At 42.1% G+C, this 14,561-nt stretch overlaps 1 protein-coding gene across 1 annotated transcript in view; it reads right to left on the reverse strand.

Moving 5' to 3' along the window:
- The window catches only part of DMD (dystrophin), a 2,099,690-nt gene that overhangs the window by 47,611 nt on the left and 2,037,518 nt on the right, over nucleotides 1-14,561 (reverse strand). The window contains exons 73-74 of the mRNA XM_032618871.1: nucleotides 14,447-14,512; nucleotides 11,560-11,718 (exon numbers count right to left, since the gene is read on the reverse strand). Of these exons, the coding sequence (XP_032474762.1) occupies nucleotides 11,560-11,718; nucleotides 14,447-14,512 (225 nt within the window). The remainder of the gene's footprint in view (nucleotides 1-11,559; nucleotides 11,719-14,446; nucleotides 14,513-14,561) is intronic.

Here is a 14,561-nt window from a genome sequence, read left to right on the forward strand (position 1 = left end):
GATTAATCTCCAAAATATACAAACAGCTCATGCAGCTCTATGTCAAAAAACCAAACAACCCAATCAAAAAACGGGCAGAAGTTCTAAACAGACATTTCTCCAAAGAAGACATACAGATGGCCAAAAAGCACATGAAAAGATGCTCAACATCACTAATTATCAGAGAAATGCAAATCAAAACTACAATGAGGTACCGCCTCACACCGGTCAGAATGGCCATCATTAAAAACTCCATAAACAGTAAATACTGGAGAGGGTGTGGAGAAAAGGGAACCCTTCTACATTGGTGGTGGGGATGTTAATTGGTGCAGCCATTATGGAGAACAGTATGGAGGTTCCTTATAAAACTAAAAATAGAACTACCATATGATCCACGGCAATCCCTCTCCTGGGCATATATCCAGAGAAAACCATACTTCAAAAAGATACATGCACCCCAATGTTCATAGCAGCACTATTTACAATAGCCAAGACATGGAAGCAACCTAAATGTACATCGACGGATGAATGGATAAAAAAAGATGCGGGATGAAGACAGGAATAAAGACACAGACCTACTAGAGAACGGACTTGAGGATACGGGGAGGGGGAAGGGTGAGCTGTGACAAAGCGAGAGAGAGGCATGGACATATATACACTACCAAACGTAAGGCAGATAGCTAGTGGGAAGCAGCCGCATAGCACAGGGAGATCAGCTCGGTGGTTTGTGACCGCCTGGAGGGGTGGGACAGGGAGGGTGGGAGGGAGGGAGACGCAAGAGGGAAGAGATATGGGAACATATGTATATGTATAACCGATTCACTTTGTTATAAAGCAGAAACTAACGCACCATTGTAAAGCATAAATACTCCAGTGAAGATGTTAAAAAAAAAAAAGATGTGGTACTTATATACAATGCAATATTACTCAGCCATAGAAAGGAATGAAATCGGGTCATTTGTAGAGACGTGGATGGACCTAGAGTCTGTCACGCAGAGGGAAGCAAGTCGGACAGAGAAAGACAAATACCATGTGATATCGCTTATATATGGAATCTGAAATAAACGATACAAATGAACTTACTGACAAAACAGAAATAGAGTCACAGATGTAGAAAAACCAGCCAAGGAATCTGGCAGGGAACTAGAAAACTCCAAAGGACATTTATCCATTAATCGAATCAACGTGTAAAGCCTACGCGAGCACTACAGAGAGAAACATATGCGAGACGCAGTCCCTCACCCTTCAAGAGCTCACCTTCTAGCGTGTGGGATATTGTTCAGTTCCATGGTGACAAACCTTACACTAATGCAAAGGGACTGGGAATTATGCTCATTGTTTAAGCTAAGAATATAGGTTATTTTCTATCTTTGAAATAATCACTTTGATTTACTAGGAAATTACAGGAAGAGGATCATATGGGTTTACTTATAAATTGTAGATAGCAGACGGAGTGGTACCAAAAGGTAACCCAGAATTTGGAGATACAGAAAGGGGTCAACTTTAATTATCCACAGAGCAGGAAAATAAAAAAGGGTTTGGTCATCTGCAGAAGTCATCCATTTACATAAGTAATACAAACCAGGAAACCATTTCTATCTGGGCTACTGGTGGAGAACTGGGCATAGCCAGTTACAATCAAGTACACCAGGAGGTCCTTGGTCTTCTTTCCACACGTGTTCTCTTCCTAAGAGGACCCTGTCCTCTCGCTAGGCTTCCACCTCCTCTACACCCATGACCCGACCTCCCCAACCCATTACTCCTCAGTCCAGCCTTCTCTTCTAGACTCCAGACCTGTCTTTTCAACAGTCTCTTGGATGTCTCCATTAGCCATGGGTTCTGTGAACTTCAACTTGCTAAGTACCACGCCACACAAGGTTGATAGATCCATCACTGATCCTTCCTCTAACATTTCAGTGCCGGAAAAGGAATCAGCTTCCTCAAGTAGCATTACACAGGACCAGACACTAGCTACACATCTTCAAAATGTATACCTTAATCTGTCATTGAGATGACTGTTACACCCGCATTCCTGCTAATATCTTCCCATGTGTTGGTAATACACTTGTATATCACAACCCAGGAGAGGCCTCAAGTAACAACTGGCCTTCGCATCTAACAACTTACGCAGCAAAATCCAACAGTAATTGTTACAGGAGCAAAAGTTCCTGTGTTTGGTAGACATCCATCGAAATTCAATCAGTTAACAACAATTAAGAGCTCCATATAGCAAATTAATTTTGTCAAGTTACTGGTGGAAATGCTTTTTCGTGGTTTGATGGGAAAGCCAGGTCACTCACGGTGGGATGTTCCACAAAAAGACCTCCTAGAATTATCTCTTCTTACAGGAGATGATTTAATACCTATCTGAATTTTCCAGACTAAATCATTTTGGTCTCTCGGGTTGTAGGGCTTTACTACTGGAGAAAATCGGAAGTTACTTTTGTGAGAAAAATCCAGGCTTCATTTTCAGAGACATTAGTACAGACTTGTATTTCTTACCAAAGTGAGTTCCACAGAACACTACAACTGGGCTGAGGTCAAGTATGTGTAACCAACACTGGGTTAAACAAAGCTAATCATGTTTCTTTACTTCTGGACTCTTCAATGCAAACGCAAATTAATCAACACTTTCCAGTACAAGCACTTCCAAAGTTTATCTGTCCTTAGACTCAGTCTTTTTAGAGTATCTTAGAGGTATGTTATAGAACACATTTTGGACAATAGTGACCTTTATCCATGGAGAACTGTCATCATTTCTCTGGTCTTTAATGGCAAGCTTTCCACAATTATCAAAGGCTACTAGAAGCAGCCACATACAATTTCCTTCAGTCTTTGACATAAAAATATTGATAAGGAGACTAGCCAGTAATCACACCAAAGCATTAACACTGTCTAAGAGTCCAGGAATGCCTGAGTTTGAATCCAGGCCCTATTCCTTGCTAGCCGTGTGGCGTGTCCTTCATACCCTGTGTCATGGAGTCTTTATCTGGGAAACAGCCTCTCGTTCATAGGGTTGTTGTGGGGATTGAATAGGATCTTACATACACTCAGAACAGGTTTGGTCCACAGCAAGCACTCAAATGACAGCTATTTTTTTTTGCTGTTACTGTTACTTAGAACCAGGAAAACCACGCTGTTTCCTTAGAAAGTTTCACGCTTCTTTCATCCAATATTGAGAGATAGACAAATCATTGTTTCCTCTTATTCCCCCTGCCTGCAGGGAACCTCAAACTAAATCTGAAGCTCAATTATATCAACTAAGTTAATCCCCACTATGTTCACTGATTTACTATTTCTACTACAGGAACCTTACTGCTATGTTTGAATCTCCTTGGGCAAACAGAACTCAGTATGCGCAACACGTAGTTCTTTTTCTCTATCCATTGACCTTGGCCAATCAGTAGCTTTTCTTGTGTGTGCTATGTTGTTGTTGATACTGTTTTTTAATGACCATTTCCCAGTTCCCTGATAAAAAATTTCATACCACCCAATTCCTCCCTCTCCCATCTCCCCTGGCCTCATTCATCCAGCGACTTCCCATTTCTCTATCACTTCTTCACTTGCCTAAGAGATCCTTAGTTAAGAACCTGGCCACGTTTCAATGAACTGTTGCACTATCCTTCCACCAATCTCCATGGCTTTAGCTCCCTGCTTACAATTATTTTGCTAAATCTTCTCCTCCTCACAAAGCCTTCACTGTTCAACTGCTTATAGGATACAGTCCAAACTCCTTTGTCTGACATGTAAAGCCCTTTCAACAGTGGTCTCCACCTACCACTCCACTACTCTCTCGTTCTCTTCATCCTGTACTCTGGCCGCACATAACTCACTGCCCCAACAGTCTGCAAAGGCTCAACCTTACGCCCTCTCTCAGCCTGGAAAACTCCTGTTCAGCCTTTATGTTCACCTCCCTTTGTGAAAGTCTCCCCAATCCCTCCGACAGAACTAGTCATTCACCTCTGTGCCCTCAGAGCACTTGTAACACTGGGTTATAACTGTTTATATTTGAATGTCTTTTTATTAAAGTTTGAGCCCCATGAGGGTAAGAACCAAGGCTTATTCCTTTTTCTAGTCCTGTCTGAAAAACACATTAAGCATTCACTAACTAGCTGTTGAATTGAATGGAATGATATCCTCAGGCCTGGAAAGTAACTAAAGAAAGTTAAGACTACGGTCAGTTCTACTGTAGCAGGATGGTCTGGTAACAAAAGCCAAAAGAAGGATGAGGGTCTTCATGGAGGATCTAAAAAGGGAAATCGGATTGTAAGAACTTCAGCTTTTATCCAGCTTGCTCTAGGAAGATGGCAGCTGTACCAATAAGTTGTGAATACTGTTATCACCAGAGGGGTACTTCAGTTTTTCTGTGGGATGAAGCAGTCCTCATGACTATCCAATTTCCTACGCCAAGATCTAAACTCACCGGACGAGTTTTTGTTATGATTTCCAAGACATCTAAGACAGAGGACCCTAAAATCGAGTGATAACTCCAGTCTTTAAAAAACATATTCCCCATTTAAATAGATTGAGTATTTGCACTTAAAACTTCATGATGTTGTCCATCAACAGATGAATGGATAAAGAAGATGTGGGGTGTGTGTGTATACACACACACGTGTATATATATATACATACACACACACACACACACACACACACACAGAATGGAATAACGCAGCCATAAAAATGAATGAACGAATGCCATCTGCAGCAACATGGATGAACGTAGAGATTATCATACTAAATGAAGTCAGAGAAAGACAAATATTATATATCTCATATGTGGAATTTAAGAAAGAGTACAAATGAACTTATTTACAGAACAGAAACAGACTCACGTAGAAAACAAACTTATGGTTACCAAAGGGGAGGGGGGAGGGATAAATTAGGAGTACGGGATTAACAGATACACACTACCATATACAGAATAAACAACAAGGATCTATTGTATAGCACAGGGAACTATATTCGATAATGGAAAAGAACTGAAAAAAAATATACACATACATATATATCCAAATCACTGTGCTGTACATCTGAAACACAATCTTGTAAATCAACTATACTTCGCTTAAAAGAAAAGATTATACGTGGCTACCTGTATTCCAAGTTAAATTCTGTTTGTGTGTTTACAGAGAATTTATAATATGAATATTCAAACTGTCTCTACTGTGAAAGATAAAATTGTCTTGTAAAAAAAGAAAACGTGAGGCTGCTCCCCGAAAAGGTTTAAGGCAACGTTAATACATTTAGTATAACAAGACCGTTAAAAAGAGGGAGAACTCGGGTCATCCATCCACAAGCTTCGATTAACTCAGGATACACTGAAGGAAATGTAGTTATTGGGTGGCTTAGGTAGAAACTGAGCCTGGGAATCGTGGTGACCCCGCCCCATGTAACTGTCGTCCCGGCCTGCCTAGAGCGGGGGCGGTTGACTCCTGCACAGCTTATTAAATGCAGTGGGTATGCCCTTCAGCTTCTCTTCATACGGCAGCTTCTCTGGCCATGAAAGACCTTGTCGGTTTGATTTGTATGAGAAAAGTAGCTCCCTTTCTCTAAAAAGGCTCTGTAGCCCTGTGTTTTGGGGGCTCCTATTGCCAAGTGGCATGAGGGCCCAGACTCATTAACTTTCTCATACACTACTCTTTCCCCCCAGTTCAACTTAAAAAAAAAATGTGCAGACCAGCTATGAGAATCAGTCTCTACTAATTCCCAATGATGTGTACTGGACAGTTAACATTCACTGTTATCTTCCCCACCCCCATTCCTTACCCTGGCTTCGTCACCTACAACATGATTTTCAGAGGCGGCCCTTCTCCCGTTCAAAACCATGCCTCCTCCTGTGTCCTTGTGCCCCTCTCCCTCTTGCCTCCTCCGGGAAAATGCTATCATTCCCAAGCTCTCTTCCCCTCTTCTTCTGGGATATTCCTCTAGCGTGTGTAATTAGGGATCTTTAAGTAGAACGAAAAGACCAGAGTGAACACTACGTGGTACTGTGTGAAATAATTCCAACAACCACAAAAACATTTGCGTATGTAGAGAGTATCTTTGAAAGATTACACGAGAAAGAAGTAAAGCGGGCAGCCCCCAGCGCTGGGAGCACGACAGCCAGGGGACGAGGTTGGAGAAACACTCACTATCTTTATATGCCTTTCGGACCCTTTGGATTTCATATAATGTGCACGGATTACCGATTAAACAATAAAGGGACTTCTATAAACATCTTAATGTTTACATCTTCTAGAGTTTTACCAAGCCCACTGTTCCCCTTCTGCCACTGCTCCCTGGGTAGATAAATTGACTCTCAGTTTCAGCTACCAGCTGTGAGCTGGTGACTCCCAGATCTGTTATCTCTGGCCCACACCCCTCCTTCCAGCTTCAAAGTTCCATTTCCCACCGTCAGACATTTGTCCGTGGGTATGTCACCAGAACCTCAAACTCAACGTCTCCTGCACCCCATTCACCATCTTCCAGCTACCTGACCTTGAGGAAGGCCCTCTGTAAATCCTGCTGAACTGAAGGACGACCCTGCTGCCGCTCTTCCTGAGTTGTCAGTCCCAGCTGCCAACAACCGCGGTCTCGCCCCGCACCCGCCAGAACTGGGGTGCATTCCTTCCCTCCCCAGATCCGCCCAACCAGCCAGCCAAACAGCCCCGCCCCTCCCCTCCCCTGCCCTAAAATATCCCTCAGATTCAGCCCATCCTCCCCATTTCTATTACCCTCCTGTGGGCCCTTATCATCTCCTTCCTGAGCTTCCATGCTCCCTCCCCATCTGACTTCCTTCTTCCAGGCCTGTGCTTTTCAAAGTCCCCCCAACCTCCGCCCAGCTGCCCAAGTCACACATGTAAGTGTAAGTCTAACAGCGTCGCTCCTGGCTCACCCCTGGGGGGCTCCTGTACCAGGTGAGGAGGCCCCCACACAGCACCGCACTGCGTCCTTGTCCCTCCCCACCTGGCCTTGTCGTTCCCCACCTGGCCTTGCCGACCTGTCCGGCTTCATCTCCTCCCATTTCTGGACTAATTACAGAGGTCGCGCAACTGTCTGCGGTTTCCCCAAGCATCCCGTGCCGTTCCTCCCCGACACCTTTGTTTATGCTCCTCGCTCAGCTCGGAACGCCCACTCCCGACCCGCTTCGGCTTCCCTTCATCTTGGCCATCTCCTCACCATCACGTGAGACTCACACAAAGACCAAAGGAAGGAACGTGGGATAAAGACGTCCGGAGACTGTGAAGACTGAAAACTATGAGCCCCGGGCCCGGTCATCACGTCGTTTACAACGGAAAGCACCAGGATGACGATCGCCAGTTAGTTTAATTCAGTGGTATAAGTAACCCATCTAGAGTTTTTCTGAATATAACATTTACAATCCTGCATGGCCACTGGACGAGTGAAAAGGATCAAGGGAAAACTCACACTTAGGCTGCATCATGACTGGTTGCCCAACAAGACACATGAAAGGTACCTAGCAGGTACTAAAAGTTCAGAATCCTCCGTCGTCACAAAACATCTACTAACAATTTTAATTAACTTTAGACTTCACAGTCAATCAGCTTAGTATTTAGCCTCCTTTTAGACTTGGGAACAGTCTAATCAATTTGATGCGCAGGCAGCAGAATGACAATGAGGTTTTTGTCTCTCATAAAGGCTACCTTTTCATTGCTAGGGTCATACCTAGAATTTCAGAGCAAGTCTGAGTTCACTTAGTGCCGGGAAAAATACATCGAAATTTGTCACTACAGATTTAAGTCAGCAGATTGCAGGCTGTCCTGTACGCAGGACAAAAGCGAACTTGGAGTCTGCAATGCTAAGGACGCACAGTAGAGCAAATACTCGACATTCCAACTGGTCTCGACCGAACAGGTGAATCAGAATTATCTGTGGTATGAGGGAGAAACATTATGCAGAAGTGAAACGTTAAAGACCGTATAAGTCACTAGTCACCCAAATTTATGAGAGACCCTATCGAGAAAACTGAGAGTCAGACTTAGCTCTTGCTCAGAGCTTTCGCCTTATCTTTGTGGCATAAGCCAAGAATCGGAGAAAGCCAGTGGGGGGAGACACGCGGGGCTTAGGATTTGGAAAATGAATTTTGAACATTCTAAATTTATGACAAAGCAAGGCTTGGTGCTCATCAAAGAAGTTTGAAAATGGGAAGTATTCTGAAAAGCAAGCACAAGAAAAGCTTTCAAAAGGCTTTCCTCTCTGAAATTAGGACGTAAAAAGAATTTCAGCCAAAAGTACATGCATGAGTGCTACAAGGAACATAAATTCAGCTTCATTTCAATTCACTTATTCATTAACTTATTCAACAAATATTTATTGAACGCTATGTGGCGAAAACTGGGAGAAATGGAATTCTGAAGACAGAGATAAGGTATCCTTGAGACACTTCCTCATTAGCCAATTTCTGTTTTCCAAGGGCATGGTGGGGAGGTGTCATGAATAACAGAATTCAATAAACATATCTAGTCAGGAATGGGGATCTTTTCAAGCCTCTTTCCCTTGCTAACTGTCATTTGGAGATAAGCCCTTGCTACAGGATAAAGGAACACAAAGTACACATAGACATGTGTCCAAGGGACATGGGATACTCTCAGTTTTAAATATCCTTTCCCATTTGCTCTAAATGTCTGCTTGTATTCGTCTGCTTGTATTACGTAGCCAGTTTGACTAGAGAAATATAGCTAGGTTGGCGGGCACGGACAGGGGACATCTAATGACCTCCCGGGTTCTCTCAGAGGAAGGAAAGGAAATGGTGAATTACAGGCTCCTTTAAGCAACACTGAACTCAAGGATCATGAAGACAAAGCTACGGCTCTGAATTTCTTTGAGAAGAACTGCAGGAAGACAGGAGAGGATAGAGCAAAGAAAACCAGGGGCTACCTTCAGGAGGGGAGATCTGCAGAGACGTCTCTTGGGATTTGGTAGGAAGTGAAAATGTGACAAAGTAGAGAGAGAAAGAAGGAAGCTCATCCTGACCTTTACCTGAGGGTCAAGATAACTTACAGAGAGACGTGCACCAATACCAGATTCTCCGTTTGGGAGCTCTAAGCAGCCCTGGTGCAATTTATCTTTTCTTTCTTTCAGAGAATAAACCATGTCATTCCTGGGGAATGGTCCTGGATATCTTTCAGGGTAAACTGGTGATCACTGTACCACCAGTCGATGGACAGGTTTGTTCATATGTAGTCCTAAAAATATTCCCTCAAGTAAAGGTCCATTCCATGGAATGTGCCACAGTTCTACATAAGTGATATTTACATAGAATGCACACTTCTACATAAATGACATTCACATAGGATGACTCTTCTTTAGGCTCTGGTGCAAGGCACAGTTGGCTATCTTGAGTCAGAAAATCTGGATCTGGATTTGCTTCTGCCACTGGCTGATTGTGAAATTTGGGTCAAGCCGTTTGAACCTCTCTGAACCTGCATTTTCTCATCCATCTTCTACACAGAGCTTTTAGGAAGATTAAATGACCCAAAATGCATTAAAGTGCTCTGAAAATGACGAAATGATATACAAATGATAGTTCCAAGTACTCTTCACCAGCACTCTTTGGCCTGGTTGTCACGGTGTGGAGGGCAAGTGTAGTAATAACAACCGAGACAGAACTCTTGACCAATGAAATGGAAAGATATATTACACAATGGACAATCATATTGTACAAAAATATTTTTATTCCTGGGTAACATCAAATTCTAGTTATAATGCCAATACCAACTTTTCCTTCCTCTTTGACTTTGACCCCTAAAATAATTAAAGACTTAACGTAAGTGAATACTAACGGTACTCAATAAAGTAGAGGGAAAGGTTTTATCTACCGTGATGTTCATTGCCAGTCTTACAAATAAGGCCCAAACCCACAGAATGTTCAGTATTACCTCCTGAATGGTATGTGTGTGGCATCCCCTCTGTATTCTTAACTCAGGCTTTTACCAAACATTTCTGGAGAACCCATTAAATAGTCACACTGTGCTAGGTGCCATAGGGGACATTAAGAGGATTAAAACACAGGCCTTATTCCAAAGGCATTCACTGTCTCCATTAGAGGGAAGCGTTGGGAATAACTGATCAAAAAGCAAACCGAAACACAGGTCTCTGAGAAAGGTCCAGAGTATTCTGAGAACACAGACAAATGATAGATTACTTCCAGATGCCGGGATCTAACAGGGCTCTGTGGGGAAAATCATTCTGAGCAAGGGCATGGAGGATGGGAAGGACTCCTTTGCCAGATATGGCAGTGGAGCGATGGGGGTTAGCAGCTAGGCTGAGACGCAAGCTTGAGCTCGACCCGGAAAGCGGATGAGAGCAGGATGCATTCAGAAACCACAGCAGCCACAACAGCATGGCCAGAATACAGGTACAAAAGAAGATGAAGCTGTGACAAGCAGGTCAAGAGAAAACTGTGGAAGGTTTAAAATGCCCAGCTGAGGAGCTAGGTTTTTTAAACGATGCCGAAACCCAGTGAAGGAACAATGCCATGCTGGGTCTTGGTTCTGGAGAGGTGCACAACTGCAGTCGGCACGGAGGATTTACTGGAGGGGCGAGAAAGAGACAAAGGGAAGCCGACCAGATAAGGAGCTCTGGCCATAGGTCAGCGGTACTGAGAGCTAGAAAGAGGCCAGTGGCAGGAGAAAGCAATGGATGAATGGCAGTTTGCCTTTTCATCTTGAGGTGACATACTCCCCGAGGGCACTGGTTCTCAGACATACCGGGTTGCCTCGATTGAGAGGTCCTTGTGCCTTGGGCTAAACCAAAGAGATGAAAGTACTCAAGTCCCACAGATTTGAGCACTGGCTCTTTAAAGACTCGCCTGGTGGCATCTGTCTAAGGAAGGCACACTGAGTTAGAAGTGATCATGTGCGAAAGCCTTTCTTAACCAACCAAGGGACCCGTGATATAAGAAACGTAATACAAAAGTAAAAGTCCAATGATTTGCATTATCCTGACATCCCACACTATGCCAGATGTTTACATCTTTGTCCTCTGTGCAGTCATCAGGAAATTTGCTTTTACTTTTATAATTTCTGCCCTTTTTCCATGGACATGTTTTTCAGGTGATGACTGACAACTGGAATTGTCTCACTAATCTGCTAGGACAGTATGCATAAATGACCGCTGTATTTGATGATGGAAACTAAGGTGAACTAATTCATTCCCAAATATGACCAATGAGCCGACTTGCTTAAATGCTTTGAGATAGATAATATGGCCAAACACATGTACAAATCATATCATCATAAAATTAAATGACCTACTTTGTTCTTAAATTCTATTCTCAAACGTAAAATCAAAGCCTCCGAAACGCATGCAACAAATCAAATACCACCATCAGCATTCATTCCTTTAACACCTACTATATGAGTTCTTACTTATGCTATTGCATTCATTTTCTTCTTTCGGATGACAAAAAAAAAAAAAAAAAGAGAGAGAGAGAATCTGTAAACGGAGCTAAACAGATTATTGGAGAAAACAATTAGACATAAAATGACTCTAAGTGAAGATTCCTGGCACTTTTCTACGTGCGCAAGTGTATGCACTCTGCATACCAATGACAAAGCTAGAAAGAAAACTCACCTGTTTTCTTCCTCAAGATCTGCTAGGATTCTCTCTAGCTCCCCTCTTTCCTCACTCTCTAAGGAAATCAAGATCTGGGCAGGACTACGAGGCTGGCTCAGGGGGGAGTCCTGGTTCAAACTTTGGCAGTAATGCTGGATTAACAAATGTTCATCATCTCTGGAAAATAAAATCAAAGGTTTTGGTTTTTTCCCCCCTTATTTTGCCTTGGGGGTCAGGGACTTGGGTGTGTATTTTAAAAATAGAAACAGTTATTTGCTCTTAACAATTAATTAGACCCTTTTTCCTGCTTTTAAAGACATTTTCATACTCCTGAAGTCGTGGTCTACCATCCTGTTGGTGACAAATCCAAGTGTTTCTTCCTCAGATTTTCCATTGAATCTGGTTGGCCTATTTACGTGGGTAAATGAATGGTAGAATGACAGTAATACTGGGACTCTACGTTGACAGTTTCATCAATCGTTAGTAAATATTAAGAGACGTAATGATGGCTGTATAATGCTTTCGCTACCAAGCCTGTCAAGACAATCTGTTCACTCACCCACTGTGTTGTTGATACTGACCAGGAAAAAACTGAAGCCGTTAAAATAAGAGAGTAAATATTTTCTTAAGTGGAAAGCAATGCAAGTGAAAAGTGTTGCTTTGGTAAGCCAGTTTCAACTTATAAACCCCACAGAGGCAGGGTGGTAACAATAATGAAACTACAGATAAAAATGACTACTATTTCATTCAATTATTGTTTAGATAGAAAAACAAAAATTGGCAGGGGAAAAAAAAAGCCATTAAGGTGACTAATACAAGAGGACTGAACAACTCATTCCTCCGAGCAGCTTTTCAAAGACTAACCTTGGGGAACAAAGAGGCCAAAGGCTTATACGTTGGGAGGAAGCTGCAATCTTTCCTCATATCTAGGAACTCTCTCATACACAGAAGAAATTATTTTCTAAATGCATCGCCCCCAGCTCCTGAAAAGCCTGTGTACCTCCGAGTTATAAGGACTTCATTCTGTTCATAGTGATAGGCTAAATCCCTTCGCTTCCGGCTACATTTCAGTAAGATGATACGTTAATTTTTCCCTCTCCACACCCCTTTAATTTCCTTTTCTCATCTCTATGTCCTCTGAGTTGAAAAACTTTCCGATTTAGGGGAAAAAAATCCTCCTAATTTAAATGACCTTGGTCCATCAAGGCAGACAATTGGTTGCTAAGTTAAAATTAAAATAATTATTGGGTGTTAAAAACAAACATTTAAGTGAAGTCAACCAATCTACCAAACCACTTCCCCAGATCTGCCCCTAAGATATGATACTACCATCCAACATCGAGTCAAAATGGATCTTATGCCCTCAGAATAAGCTAAAGCTAAGTTTCGTTTAAAAACAAAACAAAAGCAGTTGTGACCACCTAATTTGTTAGCTCTCTTCCCAAATTCTGCAGTTTGATTGCTAGGACTTCCCATGTTTAATTACAACACATAGTTATAATTCAACTTCTCTTACTGTTTTCTGAGGCAGTCAGTGAATGGCAGCCATCATTACACAGGTACAACTTGAATTACTGTGAATGTGCTAGAGCTTCTAATATTCAAATCAGTGACCCCAAGAAGCAAATCATTCAGGTTGTTTACATTTCGTTGATTCTCTGCTTACATATTTTTCTGTCAAAGTAGTTCATATATTAATACTATCAATACTTTTCCCCACAGCTAAGAAAGAGAATGCATCATAGTTATGTTTGGGGGAAAAGGCTGTTTTGTTTTCTTTTAAGTAACTTAAGTCGTATATGAGTGGCTGAGTGTTGACTTTATTATTACCTTGATCACCTTTATGTACCAGATGAGATGACTTAGTCTCACGTCTTCAATAACCAGTTATGTATAAATGCCACTTGGATACTGCTTCCTTCAGTCTAATCCTTATAAAGCCTGTTTCTCATCTGAGTGTGACTTTGGGTTGCCACACCAACTACATATGATGAATTTACCATTTTCCCTTGGCCTAGATTCTCTATGACAAAGTGGTGAGACATCCGTAACTTATCAAACTGAAAACATTATTGTACCTTGACTAGATTTCATCTCCCCACATTATCTATTCAGCTAGCAGATCTTTATTTTGTCCTCCATATTTGCTTCTCAGTCTTCTCCCTCCAGCCTCAGCCTCTTGGTTCATGGCAAGATTCCTTATTGTGAATACTTCCCCTACTCTGCGATGAAGCCTCTGTTTCCCTGCCATAGCGGTGTTCTCCGCCACTTTGAGCACCGCTCTCTCGCCTTGCTTAAATTTGACAGGCCTGGCTTGTCATCCCACTACAAAACCGTGACCTCAATTTGTACTTCTTCTTCTGAAACCCTTCACAAGACAGCCTCACTTGACTTAGCTCTTGAAGACGCTAAATCACAAAAATCTACTAGGTAGGATCTCTAAAGGAAAACGCCCGTCTAGCCTACCATATGGGAATGCCAATGCAACTACACCAAGATTATAGTTCTACTCCCCACGAGTGGAGAAAACACTACGTAGCCATCGCTTTAAAAATTAATATCTAATCCCTTTAAACATCCTGCAGGTTTGGTCAAAGCTTCAACATTTAATACAGTTTAAGTATTTGGGACCCTGCCATTTGTGGTAGTATGGCATTAAATAAGAGTAAGGCAAAATGTTTTGGAACATTTTGGAACATCTGGAATACCAATAATGCCACAATTTGGATGAGCTCATTCTGTGTCGGGTTGTCAAGAGTTAAAGAAAAAAAAGTAAATGAAAGTCTCCTTGAAAGATCAAGTGAATATAAACGCTAATTCCTATCTTCTGCGCTAGCCTACCTCTAAATCCCTCAAAGCAATTTCATGGTCAGGAACATTTTGTAAAAAGAGACAGGATACTTACATGCTCTCATTAGGAGAGATGCTATCATTTAGATAAGATCCATTGCTGTTTTCCATTTCTGCTAGCCTGATAAAAAACGTAAAAGCTCATTAAAACTTATGTGACTTCTTAGAAT

Source organism: Phocoena sinus, chromosome X, assembly GCF_008692025.1.
Source record: "Phocoena sinus isolate mPhoSin1 chromosome X, mPhoSin1.pri, whole genome shotgun sequence".
Classification (NCBI taxonomy): Eukaryota; Metazoa; Chordata; class Mammalia; order Artiodactyla; family Phocoenidae; genus Phocoena; species Phocoena sinus.